This window comes from Carcharhinus amblyrhynchos, chromosome 25, assembly GCF_965287045.1.
Source record: "Carcharhinus amblyrhynchos chromosome 25, sCarAmb.v2.hapA, whole genome shotgun sequence".
In the NCBI taxonomy this organism is placed as follows: domain Eukaryota; kingdom Metazoa; phylum Chordata; class Chondrichthyes; order Carcharhiniformes; family Carcharhinidae; genus Carcharhinus; species Carcharhinus amblyrhynchos.
In genome coordinates this window covers 18,140,864-18,157,525 of record NC_137348.1, presented here as the reverse complement: position 1 = coordinate 18,157,525, position 16,662 = coordinate 18,140,864, and the positions used below count along the sequence as shown (strand labels likewise).

General features: G+C 41.6%; 1 protein-coding gene across 9 annotated transcripts in view; it reads left to right on the top strand.

Moving 5' to 3' along the window:
• The window catches only part of mvb12ba (multivesicular body subunit 12Ba), a 159,499-nt gene that overhangs the window by 20,084 nt on the left and 122,753 nt on the right, over window positions 1-16,662 (top strand). For all 9 annotated transcript variants that reach the window (XM_080212253.1, XM_080212245.1, XM_080212246.1 and 6 more), the window contains 2 exons: window positions 1,381-1,482; window positions 15,965-16,072. In XM_080212253.1, coding sequence (XP_080068379.1) covers window positions 1,381-1,482; window positions 15,965-16,072 — 210 coding nt within the window. The remainder of the gene's footprint in view (window positions 1-1,380; window positions 1,483-15,964; window positions 16,073-16,662) is intronic.

Genomic DNA, 16,662 nt, shown 5'->3' with positions numbered 1-16,662 from the left:
TACTACACTTGCAATGGAGCGTTTGGCAAAAAGCTTGCTTTAATGTTATCTGATACTGTACAAGATCAAGAAGTAAGAATTATTGTGTAATTGTTTTGACAGACTGACGCATAATTAATTTCTGGCAATAGTTTGTTTTTCACTCACCAGATATGAAAAGCAGAGCAATTTTTAAAAACTTGACCTGAAACGATATACTTAGTTACTGATGTCAGAAACTTTACTCTCTGGGACAAAAATGGAAAACCTGTATTAAGTGACTTTACTGCTGTTCAATAATTAATGTATCGCGCACTTGAATGAAATCAAATTGATTTAGGTCAATTCTCCAGCCATGTCGACAGTACTCTGCAATTAAGACAACTCTGGTCTTTTATATATACCTAGCAATATTTTCATGTTCACATGTTGAAAGGTATTATTTAAGATTTTATACAGTTTGCATTCCTGTATACAAGTGATGCACTCTCCTGTTAGCACAAAAATCCCAATCTTTACCTTAAGTTTCATTCTTATTGAATTATCTGGCAAATCTGTTATGACCATATTGATTCCTTTTTATTAAAACTGAAATGCCAATAATATGCTATGGCTGAATGTCATGTTGTAATATACTCCCTTTTTTTGCTAAGTGGTATTGTTTTTATGATGTAAATGCCTTTGAGAGTCAGCTACATGCAGTTTGCAAACTATCTATGGTGCAAAATAAATATGCACTGAGTACAACTTCAATTGTCAAGCTTTGCACTCTTCTGTCCTTCCTATTTCACCCCTGTTTACTTTTGAATGTGTTTTTGTTTTTGAAATAATTTTTGAAAGCATATTTTTTGATCTATTTATATTTGTACTTGATGGTAAAACGTCTAAGAAATACCTGCAAACATAGAAGGAATGAAATGGACAGATATTTAGCTAAAATTCAGGGTGGCTTGTGCTGATTTGCAATGCAGCATTTTATCTTTATCTTCCCGTACATTGTATATTAGCCAACTGCTCCAATTAATGGATGAGTATCTTGAGACTTCCGGATCAATACTTCTTTACGCAACTGAGTTATTCATGGAAATCTCTTTTCTAAATATCTTGATCTATTGGATCAGCTACATTACTGAAGTGTCTAAAAGTTGCACTTAAAATTATTAGAGAAGTTAACAACGTGCCAGGGCTCCACTTAAGTGCTGTTTTGCTGTTGATGACCTGTTTCTGTGGTTGGATCCATCTGTTACTGCTGTTAGTTTTCTCTGCAGCTCAGGGATTGGGTGTCTGTAACATTCTATGCTTAGTAGTAGAGGTATAATAAATGTATCTTGTATTATTGTGGTATGCTTTTGGTTCTTCAAATTTACAAAAGCTTGTATGTTTTTCTTTCTCTTTTTTCAGTGTCGCTCAATGATGCCTGAATTGTGGGATTTTTCAATGGATCCAATTACTGGTGTCGGAGTGGTCTCGTCTCGATATCGGGCACCTTCCAGTTATGAAGTAGTGAGTAAAGTATTAGTCTTTGTAATTTCTGCCATTTTGTTTTTTGGGTTTATTCTTTTTAAATAGAATATACTTTACTTGAGGAGGCGATAACCTAGTGATATTATTGCCACCTCTTGGCCCAGCTCTGCAGCTTATCTATGTCTCTCTGCAAACTGTAACATCCATCCTCACTGTCTACAACTCCTCCAACTTTGGTATCGTCAGCAAATTTACTAATCCATCCTTCTACACCCGCATCTAGGTCATTTATAAAAATGACAAACAGCAGTGGCCCCAAAACAGATCCTTGAGGTACACCACTTGTAACTGAACTCCAGGTTGAATATTTCCCATCAACCACCACCCTCAGTCTTCTATCAGCTAGCCAATTCCTGATCCAAACTGCTAAATCACCCTGAATCCCATGCATCTGCATTTTCTGCAATAGCCTACCATGGGGAACTTTATCAGACGCTTTGCTAAAATCCATATACACCACGTCAACTGCCTTACCCTTATCCACCTCTTTGGTCACCTTTTCAAAAAACTCGGTAAGGTTTGTGAGGCACGACCTACCCTTCACAAAACCGTGTTGACTATCCCTAATCAATTTATTTCCCTCTGGATGATTATAAATCCTATCCCTTATAATTCTTTCCAACACTTTGCCCACAGCAGAAGTAAGGCTCACTGGTCTATAATTCCCAGGATGGTGTCTACTCCCCTTCTTGAACAAGGGGACAACATTTGCTATCCTCCGGTCTTCCGGCACTATACCTGAAGCCAATGACGACGTGAAGATCAAAGCCAAAGGTTCTGCAATCTCCTCCCTAGCCTCCCAGAGATTCCTAGGGTAAATCCCATCTGGCCCAGGGGACTTATCTATTTTCACACTTTCGAGAATTGCCAACCTCCTTTATGTACCTCAATCCCGTCTAGTCTACTACTTGGATAGGCAAAGCCTGATCAGGGATAGGCAGCCGGGCTTTGTCAGGGGAAGGTCATGCTTAACAAATTTGATTGAGATTTTTGAGGAGGTGACCAGGTATGTAGATAAGTGTAATGCAGTCAATGTAGTTTATATGACAAGGCCCCATATGGGAGGCTTGTAAAGAAGATAAATACACATGAGATACAGAGTAATTTGATAAAGTGGACTCAAAATTGGCTCAGTTGTACAAGACAGGGCGATAGCAGAGGGCTGCTTCAGTGACTGGAGGCTAGTGTCCAGTGGTGTACCACAGGGATTTGTATTGGGCCCCCTATTATTCGTCATTTATATAAATGACATTGATGACTAAAAGGGCGGGTAGCATTAGTAAGTTTGAGGATGACGCAAAGATTGTACAGATGGTTAACAGTTAAGTGGAGTACCTTGAGTGATGAGAAAATATAGGTAGAATGGTCAAATGGGCAGATAAGTGGCAGATGGAATTTAACCCTGAAAAGTGTGAGGCAATGCATTTTGGAAGGAGTAATTTGACAAAGTATTCAATGAATGGCAGGACACTAAGAAGTTCTATGGAACTTGGTGTGTTTGTCCACAGATCTCTGAAAGCGGAAGGGCATGTTAGTAGGATGGTGAAAAAGGCATCTGGGATGCTTGCCTTTCTTAATTGAGGCTTGGATTACAAAAGCAGGGAAGTCCTGTTGGAGTTGTACCGAACTTTGGGTAAGGTCACAGCTAGAGTACTGTGTGCAGTTCTGGTCACCAACTTTATCGGAAGGAGGTGATCACATTGGAGCGGGTGCAGAGGAGATTCACCAGGATGCAACATTTAAGTTATAGAATCATAGAACCCTACAGTGCAGAAAGAGGCCCTTGAGCTCTTCGAGTCTGCACCGAACACAATCCCACCCAGGCCCTACCACCACCCCCATATCCCCACATATTATACTCACTAATCCCTCTAACCTACACATCCCTGAACACTAAGGGGCAATTTCTTAGCACAGCCAATCAACCGAACCCACACATCTTTGGTTTGTGGGAGGAAACTGGAATACGATAAGAGGTTGCAAACACATGGGTTGTTTTCATTGGAGCAGAGAAGATGCAACCTGATCATGGTGTATAAGATTATGAGAGACAGTGTGTGTAAGGAGCAGCTGTTCCCCTTAGTTGAAGGGTCAGTCACAAGGGGACATTAAGTTCAAGTTGAAGGGCAGGAGGTTTGGGAGGATGTGAGGAAAAATGTTCTTTACCCAGTGTCTGGCATGCGCTGCCTGGGAGGGTGATAGAGGCAGGTTGCCTCACGTCCTTTAAAAGATATCTGGATGAGCACTTGGCACATTATAACATTCAGGGCTATGGGCCAGCTGCTGTCAGATGGGAGTTCAAATGTTTCTGATGTGTTAATGTGGACTCAAAGGGCTTCTTCTGCGCTGTATGGTCCTATGATTGAAATAAGTTGTTGCAGCTGCCTCTGTTTCCTAACCTTGTCCACGAGGCTTATCTTTGCTCTTTTAAACCCAACTCCTTTAAACTGCTGACCATCCAACTTCCCTATCTGCCTCAGTGTTGACTGAAAATTGAAGTGACTTCTTGGAGACTCATTCAAAACCATAGTCATCACCCTTCCTTGTGAACTATTATCCCTATCTTCAGCCTCCATTTTCTTTCAGTATGTTTCTTCAAATACATTGTTGTCTTTAAAATCTGTATCCATCCTTTCTTCAACTCTATGCTTGAATGTCTAATTGGTTTCCATTTGGCTGAAGCATTGAAATGGCACTAGTCAGAGTCATAAATGATATCACACAGCACAATTAGCCACAGAGAACATTATCCTTGTCATTATCGACCTCTCTGCAGCATTTGATTCTGTTAGCCACGTTATCCTCTGCCAGTGCCCTTTTCCAGTGTCTGGTGGAGCTGCCTTGAGTTTACTTCCACTTGTAACAGTCTTGTAACCGGAGTCTTCCATCAACGACTTGGATTCCTGCCTCTGAATGCTGTTTCTATAGATTCCCGTGCATCCATTTTTTTCTTCCTCATCTATATGGTGTCATACCTGAATAGCAAGGTATCAGGTTTTACATGTATACTGATGCGCTAAAATGGGAATTCTGCAGTGGGTAACTCACCGCCTGATTCCACAAAGCCTGTCCACCATTCATGGGGCTAGTTGGGAATTTTTTGGAATGCTCTCCATTTTCCTGGATGATTGCAGCTCCAACAATTGTTTGGAATTCTATACCCCAGTGGACTGTGGCAGCTCAGTCATTGAGCATGTTCAAAAAAAGATCGATAGATCAGGAGATTTGCAGATAATAGGAAAAATGGTGTAAGAAGCAGGTGTTCAGCCATGATCTGTTTGAAATGATGGAGCAGGCTCAACAGGCCAAATCGTTACCCCGTTCCAATTCCTATGTTCTAACAACACTCGAAGCTCAACGCTAGCCATGACAAATCAGTCCACTTAATTGGCAGCCCCAGCCACCAACTTAAACACTCTCTCCCTCCATTACTGATTCTTACAGTAGCAGCAGTGTGTGCCATCTACAAGATGTACTGCAGCCACTCACCAGGGCTCCTTTTGACAGAATCTTACCAGCCTGTGATCTCCACCATCTAGAAGGACAGGTTACAGATGCATGAATCTGCAAGTTCCGCATCAAGCCAAACACCATTCTGACTTTGAACTATATTGCTGTACTTTCAATGTTACTGGGTCACAATCCTGGAACTCTCATCCTAACAACACTGTGGGTGTTCCTACAACATGTGGCCTACAGCAGTATACAAAGCTGACTCATCCTGACCTCCTTGAGGGCAGTTGGGGATGAGCAATAAATTTTGCTTGAGACAATGACTCATCCAATAAAAGAATACATTTAAAAAAGTATAAGTATCTTTATATATGCATAAAATAAAGATCTGAACTCTTGGATCATTTACAAGCAAGCACCAAATTTATGATTGTGTTAACAAGATCTTCCTCCTGTGTGAGCTATGCTGTTTGCTGTTGTGTGTTCAGTTTGTATTACAGTATAGAACTCATTTTGTTTCAGATGAATGGCTACGATGGGGATTACAACAAGCTTAGCCAGCACATTAATATTTCCAATTGTGTCATATAAGCTGCTGCGGCCTTTCTCGTAAGCAACTGTGCTGAAAAAATCCTCTTAGTGACGAGGAAGTATTAAATTTGTAGGCAGATGCTGCAATTTTCTCAGTGAGCTGGAGTGAAGTTTTTTGATTTGTGAACTCATGCAAAGAACTTGTAACAATTTTTGCTGTTAATGTGTTGCAAGACCTGCCATTACTGTCTCCAAGTGTGGCAATCCAGCACGGATGCAGCAGACAGCGTGGCTCCTTCTGTCCTGTCTACGATTCTAAGTGCTGCTCTTGCATTGTAGAGGTGATGCCAGTACAAAAGAAGGTGTCCATTTTGCCGTAAATTCAGAACATAAACCTATGGTTTACTCGTCTCCAGCATCAATCTGTTCAACATGCTTCCAGCCCAACCTGGAAGACGCAGACACTTCCACGTGTTTTTCATTTAGAGATAAAAGAGCAACAATTCTTGTAACCCATTCCACGATGAGATGTTCTTCATCAGAAACTTTTGAAATTGGGTGACAAAATGGTTGTCAAAGACATGATTCTCATAATTGCACTTGCCTTGCTTTAAAGAGGCAGTGCTTAATATATAAGAATGTTTACAGTATATTAAAATTATAGTTGAAGTCCAGTGAAAAATTGGCACAAAGTAAAGTCAATCATTCCCTGAATTAGAAGGGCTGTTTTAAGGTTATCTATGGCCGGTAGTTATGTCCAGTGCCCTTGTCAGAAGAGTACACTCAAATTGCTTGACTCTTCCGGCTCTGGCTGTATCCTGCACAATGTGGGTATATCGGCGTTGGACTGGCGTAAACACAGTAAAAAGTCTGACAACACCAGGTTTTAGTCCAACCGATTTATTTGATAATAGACTCTCAAGCTTTCGGGTTAGTCCCTTCGTCAGGTGAATGGAGAGTTCTGGCCTCAGAGCATATAAAGCACAGACAGTTTAGAGATTACTGATTAGAATGCGAATCCTTACACCTAACCTGCTGTTGAAGACCTGAAGTGGCTGACAATGAGAGTGGAAGGAGCACTGATCACAGGTTACAGAGATGTGTATTGTCTCCAGACAGTACAGTAAGTGAGGTTTTGCAAACCCAGGCAAGTCACGGGGGTTACAGATAGTGCGACATGAACCCAAGATCCCTGTTGAGACCGTCCTCGTGTGCGGAACTTGGCTATCAGTCTCTGTTCAGCGACTCTGCGCTGTCGTGTGTCGTGAAGGCCACCTTGGAGAATGCTTACCCGAAGGTCAGAGGCTGAATGCCCGTGACCACTGGAGTGTTCGCCAACAGGAAGGGAACAGTCTTGCCTGGTGATTGTCGAGCGATGTTCATTCATCCGTTGTCGTAGCGTCTGCATGGTCTCCCCAATGTACCATGCTTCGGGACATCCTTTCTTGCAACGTATCAGGTAGACAATGTTGGCCAAGTTGCAAGAGTATTTACCATGTACCTGGTGGATGGTATTCTCACGTGTGATGATGGTATCCATGTCGATGATCCGGCATGTCTTGCAGAGGTTGCTGTGGCAGGGTTGTGTGGTATTGTGGTCACTGTTCTCCCGAAGGCTGGGTAGTTTGCTGCGAACAATGGTCTGTTTGAGGTTTTGTGGTTGTCTGAAGGCAAGAAGTGGGGGTGTGGGGATAGCCCTGGCGAGATGTTCGTCTTCATCAATGATATGTTGAAGACTCAGGAGAAGATGTCGTAGCTTCTCCGCTCCGGGGAAGTACTGGATGAAGGGTACTCTGTCCACTGTGTCCCGTGTTTGCCTTCTGAGGAGTTTGGTGCGGTTTTTCACTATGGTGCATCGGAACTGTCGATCTATGAGTCGAGCACCATATCCTGTTCTTATGAGGGCATCTTTCAGGGTCTGGAGGTGTCTGTCACGATCCTCCTCCTCTGAGCAAATCCTGTGTATACGGAGGGCTTGTCCATAGGGAATGGCTTCTTTAACATGTTTAGGGTGGAAACTGGAGAAGTGGAGCATTGTGAGATTGTCTGTGGGCTTGCGGTACAGTGAGGTTCTGAGGTGACCGTCCTTAATGGAGATGCGTGTGTCCAAGAATGCAACTGATTCTGGGGAATAGTCCATGGTGAGTCTGATGGTGGGGTGGAATTTGTTGATATCATCATATAGTTGTTTCAGTGATTGTTCACCATGAGGCCAAAGGAAGAAAATGTCATCGATGTATCTAGTGTGTAGCATTGGTTGAAGATTCTGTGCAGTGAAGAAGTCTTGTTCAAACCTGTGCATGAAGATGTTGACATATTGAGATGCAAATTTGGTCCCCATGGCTGTTCCATGTGTCTGGATGAAAAACTGGTTGTTGAAGGTGAAGACACTATGGTCCAGGATAAAGCGGATGAGTTGTAAAATTGCATCTGGAAACTGGCAATTGTCAGCATTGAGTACTGAGGCAGTCGCAGCAATGCCATCGTTGTGGGGGATGTTGGTGTACAGCGGCGAGACATCCATTGTGACGAGGAGCGTCCCTGGTTCAACTGCTCCACGTGTGCCGAGTTTCAGTAGGAAGTCCGTAGTGTCGCGACAAAAGCTGGGGGTTCTTTGTACAATGGGTTTCAGGATGCCCTCGACGTAGCCGGAGAGGTTCTCACACAGAGTCCCATTGCCCGATACGATGGGACGGCCAGGTGTGTTTGCCTTGTGTATCTTTGGGAGGCAGTAGAGATCTCCAATGCGGGGAGTACGTGGAATGAGAGCACGAAGGGTGCTCTGAAGGCCCGGATCAAAGGTCTTGATCAGATTGTTGAGTTGACAAGTGTGTTCTTTGGTCGGATCTGTGGGTAACTGTCTGTTTAGTTGTCGGTACACTTCTTTACAGTAATCCGTTCTGTTCAGTATGACGATGGCCCCTCCTTTGTCTGCTGGTTTGATGACAATGTTGCGGTTTGTCTTGAGAGCGTGGATGGCGTTGCGTTGTGCTTGGGTGATGTTCTGGGCTGTCTTGTGAGTGCGGTTGATGAATCTGGTGTTAACGCACCTCTTGATGGTTTGGGCATACAAGTCCAGTCGAGGGCAGCGGCCTTCCGGAGGAGTCCAATTGGATTCCTTCCTCTTAGGTTGTTGCACTGCGGATCTCTCTGTCGGTTGTTCTGGTTCATCGGGTGCATCTCCATTAAGGACGGTCACCTCAGCACCTCACTGTACTGCAAGCCCACAGACAATCTCACAATGCTCCACTTCTCCAGTTTCCACCCTAAACATGTTAAAGAAGCCATTCCCTATGGACAAGCCCTCTGTGTACACAGGATTTGCTCAGAGGAGGAGGATCGTGACAGACACCTCCAGACCCTGAAAGATGCCCTCATAAGAACAGGATATGGTGCTCGACTCATAGATCGACAGTTCCGATGCACCATAGTGAAAAACCGCACCAAACTCCTCAGAAGGCAAACACGGGACACAGTGGACAGAGTACCCTTCATCCAGTACTTCCCCGGAGCGGAGAAGCTACGACATCTTCTCCGGAGTCTTCAACATATCATTGATGAAGACGAACATCTCGCCAGGGCTATCCCCACACCCCCACTTCTTGCCTTCAGACAACCACAAAACCTCAAACAGACCATTGTTCGCAGCAAACTACCCAGCCTTCGGGAGAACAGTGACCACAATACCACACAACCCTGCCACAGCAACCTCTGCAAGACATGCCGGATCATCGACATGGATACCATCATCACACGTGAGAATACCATCCACCAGGTACATGGTAAATACTCTTGCAACTTGGCCAACATTGTCTACCTGATACGTTGCAAGAAAGGATGTCCCGAAGCATGGTACATTGGGGAGACCATGCAGACGCTACGACAACGGATGAATGAACATCGCTCGACAATCACCAGGCAAGACTGTTCCCTTCCTGTTGGCGAACACTCCAGTGGTCACGGGCATTCAGCCTCTGACCTTCGGGTAAGCATTCTCCAAGGTGGCCTTCACGACACACGACAGCGCAGAGTCGCTGAGCAGAGACTGATAGCCAAGTTCCGCACACATGAGGACGGTCTCAACAGGGATCTTGGGTTCATGTCGCACTATCTGTAACCCCTGTGACTTGCCTGGGTTTGCAAAACCTCACTTACTGTACTGTCTGGAGACAATACACATCTCTGTAACCTGTGATCAGTGCTCCTTCCACTCTCGTTGTCAGCCACTTCAGGTCTTGAACAGCAGGTTAGGTGTAAGGATTCGCATTCTAATCAGTAATCTCTAAACTGTCTGTGCTTTATATGCTCTGTCTGAGGCCAGAACTCTCCATTCACCTGACGAAGGGACTAACCCGAAAGCTTGAGAGTCTATTATCAAATAAATCGGTTGGACTAAAACCTGGTGTTGTCAGACTTTTTACTGTGTATCCTGCACACCAAATAAAGCACTAATTGGTAATTTCTGTCTTCATGCTGAAACAAATATAGGTGGAATATTAGCTTGTATGTTGAATGACTATAAATGTACAGTTTTAGATAATGTCTTTTAGTGCAATAAATATACCAAGGCAGTTCACAATGGACATAAGAAATTGATCTGAAGATTGAACCTTAAGGGACAACTGAGGACTTGGTCAAAATAATTGGTGTTGAGGGGCTTAGAGTGCAGTTGTAAAGGCATGAATGACATTTCAGTATTGATGGAAAGGAGATAGCAGGGGAGAGGCAAGTAGTGCTGCTGAGATGGCAGATTGTTGTTAGAGAAGACATGAAGTCCAAAACCCAGTATTTACCAGACATTAAGATTGTGAGCAGTTTGTTGAGAGTGAGCTAAAAGCTGAGGAGGCAGAAGTAATCTGTGACCAAGGAATACAGTTTATGGTAGACACTGAAGATGCTGACTTCACTCTTTGAGATGTTTCTTGGTTGGGTTGGAAATCAGATCATTGACAGAAGCAGTTGTGAGGTAGGAAGAGATCTGGAGTTTAGTGTCATTGTGTTACAAATGTGAAGTTTTATGAGGAGAGTTATGATTTAACTTGCTCTGAAATGGAGGAATGAAGGCAGTCATGTGACCTGTTATGAAATTTGTTGATGAGCAAGCCTGGATGGTTTGGAGCTTAACAATAGGGAGGCCCCCAGATTGAGAAGTGCTGAAGCCTGTGGACAATGACAAAAGCATGTGTGAGATGGTGGATAGACTGTGAGTCTTCAAAATCCCAGGAAGATATTGGGAATGTTAAATTTTGTAAACTCTTAGTTTATTTTGTTTCAAGATTGAATAGAGTTGGAAGTCTATGAGATGGCTAATTAACAAGGCACATGTGATTTATATTATCATTAAGGTGGATTTTGAGACGAGAAGGAAGCTCTTGTAGGATTTGATTACAAGTTTTTTTTGCTGAACTTCCCAGTGTCAATAGGTAAAAATCTGAGAGAGGCAGAACATTCACCATGCAAAATGCGTGTGGGAGCTCTCATTCTATTGAGAAGCCCAATGTCTTAAGGGTTTAAACAAAGCTGAAAAATTTGCCTGGTTTTGCCTAGAGGGAGGCATCTCCATGGTAATTTGCACGTGAAAATTGGTTTTGGCATTAGAAGTTATCTGCTGGAAAAGAAGCTAAGAATTACTTTGGGTTGGTCCCTGAAGAATGAAGTTTCTACTTGAGGCAGAAGAGAGTATAACATAGCAAGATATTTTTGGTCACTTTCAATGTTAATTGGGAATTTTTTTCGTAGTTTACAGTTTAAGTTGCTGACTGAAAGTGTTCAGTCAAGGTTGTTTTTTTGTTTGTGTGTTATAGTAAAAACTTAAGCTTCAAATCTTGTTTGTGACATGGAAGCAGTACAGTAGTAAAAATATGCAATTTCTTTAAAAGGGCTATGGTATCTGTAATTATTTTAAAGAATGTTTGTTTGAAAAGGACTTTCAAGAGTTTGCATCAATTGTAATTTTCCTGGATAATAAGAAATAATGTTCCATATGACTTGATGACCCTTGACCTGGAGGCTGTATCAACAGGGAGGAAGTTAAGTACAGGAGTTGTGTGGTCAGAGACAAAGAAGAGCTGGAGCAGGGGAGGAACAGAAAAAGCACATTTGCAAGAAGCTGGAGAAAGCTGAAGACTGGGTTAGAAAATTATGAATAGGTTGATTCTATGGCTATGCTTCAGTTTCCTCAGCTGACCAGACCGTTTTAATGACATTTTATTAAAGGAGTTGGTTGAAGGAGTTTCTGTGGAATCTGTGCCATCAAGACTGTTGTGAACCTAGTAAGGAGTTTCTGCAGGAGTGGATCGGAGGGACCGTGGATGCAGATGAACATGACTCGAAGGCAAAATTGTTTGCCTGAGAGACCCTACCGGATGTTGAGTTGGGGACCTTTGGAACTACTTGTTGCCACATATCTGCAGGGAGTGTTCAGAATCTTGACATTGTATCTTGTATTGAATATTTAAAGTGAAATTTACCTTTTTTATTTGAAGTGTCATTTGTCTTTTGGTTCATCTTTAATTCACATTTTTCAGTTATTAATTTCTATAGGGATCGTGACAGTGGCACACAGGTGGCAGCTGACCTCCTGCATTGCAGTTGATTTTATGGGATAAGTGGGGGTTTTAAAACAAGTCCTGGAGAGGGAGGGAATCTAATGGTTTGGGAACAAGAAATCACATGCAGAAATGTGCTGAAGTATGAATGGTGCAAAGTGTGAACAGCCCAATAAAAATGTAGCAGAATGCTTTTTTCCATGTTGCTTCTCGAATTCAAATGATGTGTTTTGTTTTCAAAAAGATTGTATGAATAGATTATTATACAATCTATCTGAATTCAATTTTTAAAAGTTCTCATTTTGCTGTATTACTTACGGTAAGCTTTTCAAATTGTAGGATATTAATGCAAAGTTGAATTCGTATTATCTGAAACAGACTGTCAAATTGAGCTGTGAAGAGCAAGAAACTGTTAGTTATTGTGCTTCTAAACTTGGATTGTACTAGACAAGAGAACCATATTAAACTACGTAATGTTCGGATGAAGTAATGGCGATCCCAGATCGATCACTGATGATGATAGAAATAGAATTGTTTATAAAGTGATTTGAAATATTGCACAGTGTTTAAGAAGTGCCCTGTTCTCCCTACAGAAGTATCTTGATATTTGATTTTCTTTATATTTTTAATGGCAGAAGTGCAAATATGCAACTCTATAGCAAATCAATACAGATTGTCTCTTTGGAGGCTCACAGCAAAGGTAAACCACTTTCAAAATGAAAGAAATAATGAAGAGTCCAGTATTCCAGATAACATTTGAAAACTGCCATTGCTGCAATTTTGTATGTCAGTGCATGAAAATGATATCCGTGACCTGGTTTCAAAAGTGCTGTTAGGTTTGCATTGTGTATTCGGTTCTCGCTTCATGTTACTGTGCACCAGCAGGTAGTGAATTTCATTAGTATGATTCTCGAACCGTTGCTTTGACAGTTTTGCCCTAAAATATGTGTGTCATGTTGGATGATTTGTGAAAAGGGTTGGTATGTGTGCGTGCTTTAAGTATCTCAAATGGCCGCGGTTCCCAAACTTACGTCCTCCCTTCCAGGTTGATAAACCTTTCAAATATCCCTACTAGCATACAAGTTTTAATATTTTAACCTCTTTAATGCCCATGCATTGTGGAGAATGCACAAATAATAATACATTTGGAACAATGTCTTAATTGTACTATTTGCCGTTCATGTAATGGATGCGGTTGTTTGAGTCTGGATGCATAATGTCTGGAGTGACTGGTGATAGTTTGAATTGGAGGTTGCTCAGTAACTTGGTCACAGAAGCACGATGGCGGTTTTTTTTTGTGTAGTCCAATTTGGGTGAGCAAAACTTTTTGTTCACTTTCTGCATATGCCTATTCCCTCTACCCCAGACTATCTCTCCAGTCCATTTCATTCAAAATGTTGGCAGTGGCCCAATTATGGGGGATAACTCTCATTATCTGCTTTCGCTACATACTTGCTGTGGAAAAGAAGAAAGGTGGAAGTAGCAGCTCTAAATTGCGTTTTCTTAGATGCACTTCCTTAGAATCATAAAATCTTCGAGCACAGAAGGAGACCATTTCAAACTTTACATCGTGTGTGTATATACAATAGAAAGATTCTAAATCCGCAGCATCCTTCTGTCCACTCAGAACATCATGGAGTGTTAAATGATGTGTAGCTTTTCTGATTGTGATATCAGGTATTAAATTGTTTTTTAAATGTGTGGTAAACTCTGAATTTCCTTCCTACTTGGATGAGGTTTTTAGTCATTCCAGTTCCACACCGTATCGTACCAGGAGCTGACTTGCTTTGCTGGCTCTTTCCATTGTTCAGCATTGTCAGGGGGATCTCACAGGGACAAGGCTCCTATTGGAACCCACAAATTCCCGTTGGGGATGAATGGCGTGTGTGCCCGTCAGGGGACCGGAGCAGTTGACTTCCTGCTCCTTTTTAGATCTCAGTAGTCCATCTCTACCTAGAAGGGCCATTCTCTCAGGAAACCTCCTGACTGTCAATGGATTGTCTTACTCCTCCGGGCAAAAGGCCATTTAAATGCAGGTGATCATTTCCCCCTTCCAGACGGTGAATTGCTCCAGGTGATCCTGTTGGCTCCAAGTGGGTCAGAAGAGGATGAGTCCTCCATGGAGATCTCTGACCTCCAGTAGGAAAGTCAAAAGAACATGCTGAAGAATCATTGGCAGCCATATAGCCCAGAGGCCTGCCCTCCAGGACAAAGCCAACAGTCTATCCTTGGCTATGTGGAACAAGCTTGCTTTGGGGTCAAAAAATACAAGACAGGGCAAACACTGAGTAGGAAGCAACCTAACATTTTGTTGTTTTGTACGCATGTGTTTGCACATACACGCACAAGGAACAATCAATGAATTGTTTAAAAATGAAGGAAAAGTCATGTTAAATGTTTCCATTAGACCTTAAATTCATCCTTAGACAACTTTACCTTTCCATCCCCCCCACCACCCCCCAGAGGTGTCTTGTGTATCCTTGGGGGTACACGTACAAGAGCTTGGGGACCCCTGAGGGTGTGTGGAAGTAAGCTGTTTTTGAGTGGAGTAGTAGGCAAACACAGTTAAAATGCTTTCCTACTAGATAATAAATGGCTTTCCTACCTGATAATAAATTGCCCTCTACAGTTTGTGTGACAGATTCACAATGCTGAAGAATACTTTTTTGTGAGATTAACCTGTTCATGTTGCAAGTGTCAAAACTCCATTTCATGTGAGTTTTACAGTAACTTATCAGTGAAGTGAGTCTGCAGTTGAGATAGTTAGAGACTACCTTGAAACCAGTTTGGTTGGTTAAGCTGCACAGCACGCCATTAATTTTAATTATATACATTAGCTACGAGGAAGAACGTGATAAGCTGGAGTTGTTATTTCCTTTGGAACAGAGAAGGCTGAGGGGAGATTTAATTGAGGTGTATATAAATTGAGGGCCTGGACTTCTTGCCATTAGCAGGGAGGTCAGTAACCAGGAGCATAGGTTTAAAGTAATTGAGAAAAGGGTTAGTTGGGAGTATTAAATTTTTTTTTCTCCAGAGAATGGTGGGGTTTCAGAACTCTCCATCTGAAATAGTGGTAAAGGCCAAAACACTCATCACTTTTAAAAAGTACTTGGATATTCATTTGAAATACTGTAATCTACAGGAATATGGACCAAGAGCTAGAAAATGGCATTGGCCAGATACCTCTTTTTCAGCTGTCACAGGTGCAATGGGCTAAATAAATAGTGCCATAAATATTCTGTTTCTGTAAATACAAAAAAATTCTGTTGTGTATATTAACCAATGACTAATACCAACTCTATATTTTAAACCAAAATAAGCACTTTTTCCCCAGAATAAAGAGAATGCATAGCTTCATTTTAGTGGTGGACAGTGTTAATTGCACTATACCTGTAAATTCAGATTCCCCATTTTACAGCTGCTCTGTCTCAAAATGAACAGTTTGATGTGTGTAAATTGAAACTACCATTGTCAATTGTGTAAACTGTGCTTCAGAGGCTGGCGATTTAGCAGCAGTCAGAGACAAAACCATTTTTAGCACATCTCGTTATTTTCTCCTGTGTTGTTTCATAAATTGTCAACATAACGCAACATAAGCATTCCCTGGCATGGCTTGAATTTTAAGTATATGATTTTTTTTCACCCCTCTATTTCTCAGTGCCATTCATCCTTTTTGCCCACAAAATCTTTTAAAACTTGCAGATTTCTTATCAAAACCATTTGCAGTGTATCTTTAGTCAGTTGTATCCTTGGAGACTGTATATTTTAGAAGCATTTTTGAAAATACTTTTGTGCAGTACCTGGTGGAATAATTTAATGAGATGCTGCACTAGTACAGTCGGTGTTAATTAGGGAAAGTAGCAAAACTCACTGTACATGAATTAGCTTTATTCCACCTCACATTTGCACATGCTGTCTTGTTTTCACAGATTTCGCAAACGGCAGATGGTTTGGATGCTGACCTCTGGAAGGACGGCTTATTTAAATCCAAGGTCACTAGATATCTCTGTTTTACGAGATCATTTTCGAAGGAGAATGTAAGTTCAAATCAATGACCTAGTGCTTGTGTTTTTATAGTAATCAGTTTTGGTTTGAAAAATGGAAGCCTGTGTAAATGTATTAGAGTACATTTCAGTAACCAATTTAGGAGCACTTATTGCAAATATAGTGGTTTCAATAAGATGGTAGAATTCCTTGTAATACTTTGTTAAATCCAATTTATTAGAATGAGGGTCAAAATATGAAATCAATGTTCAGCTGAATTTACTTTGCAAGTTATAGTTCATGTACATTGGGTATAGCTTCAAATTTTAGTAGATAAAATTATGCTATAGAATTTTTTGTATCATTTGTATGTTGAAATGAGGTGTAAAGAGGCTTTGTCTTTTTTGGTTTGGTACAGCAATTCTACTGTAATAGTCACAGCATGGGTACAAAGTAGAGATGGATATGAGGATTTTGAATGTCTATTGTGAACTTACTCGTGCAAGGTAGTATAAATAGAGGCCTCAAATATTGCCTGTTTGTTGGGGAGTGCCTAAAGAGGAGTTCTTTTTAAAAAAAATTGGAGAGGAGTAGTAAAGCTTTGATTTAACAGACATCTGTAACACTGGTGGTGACCTAAAAG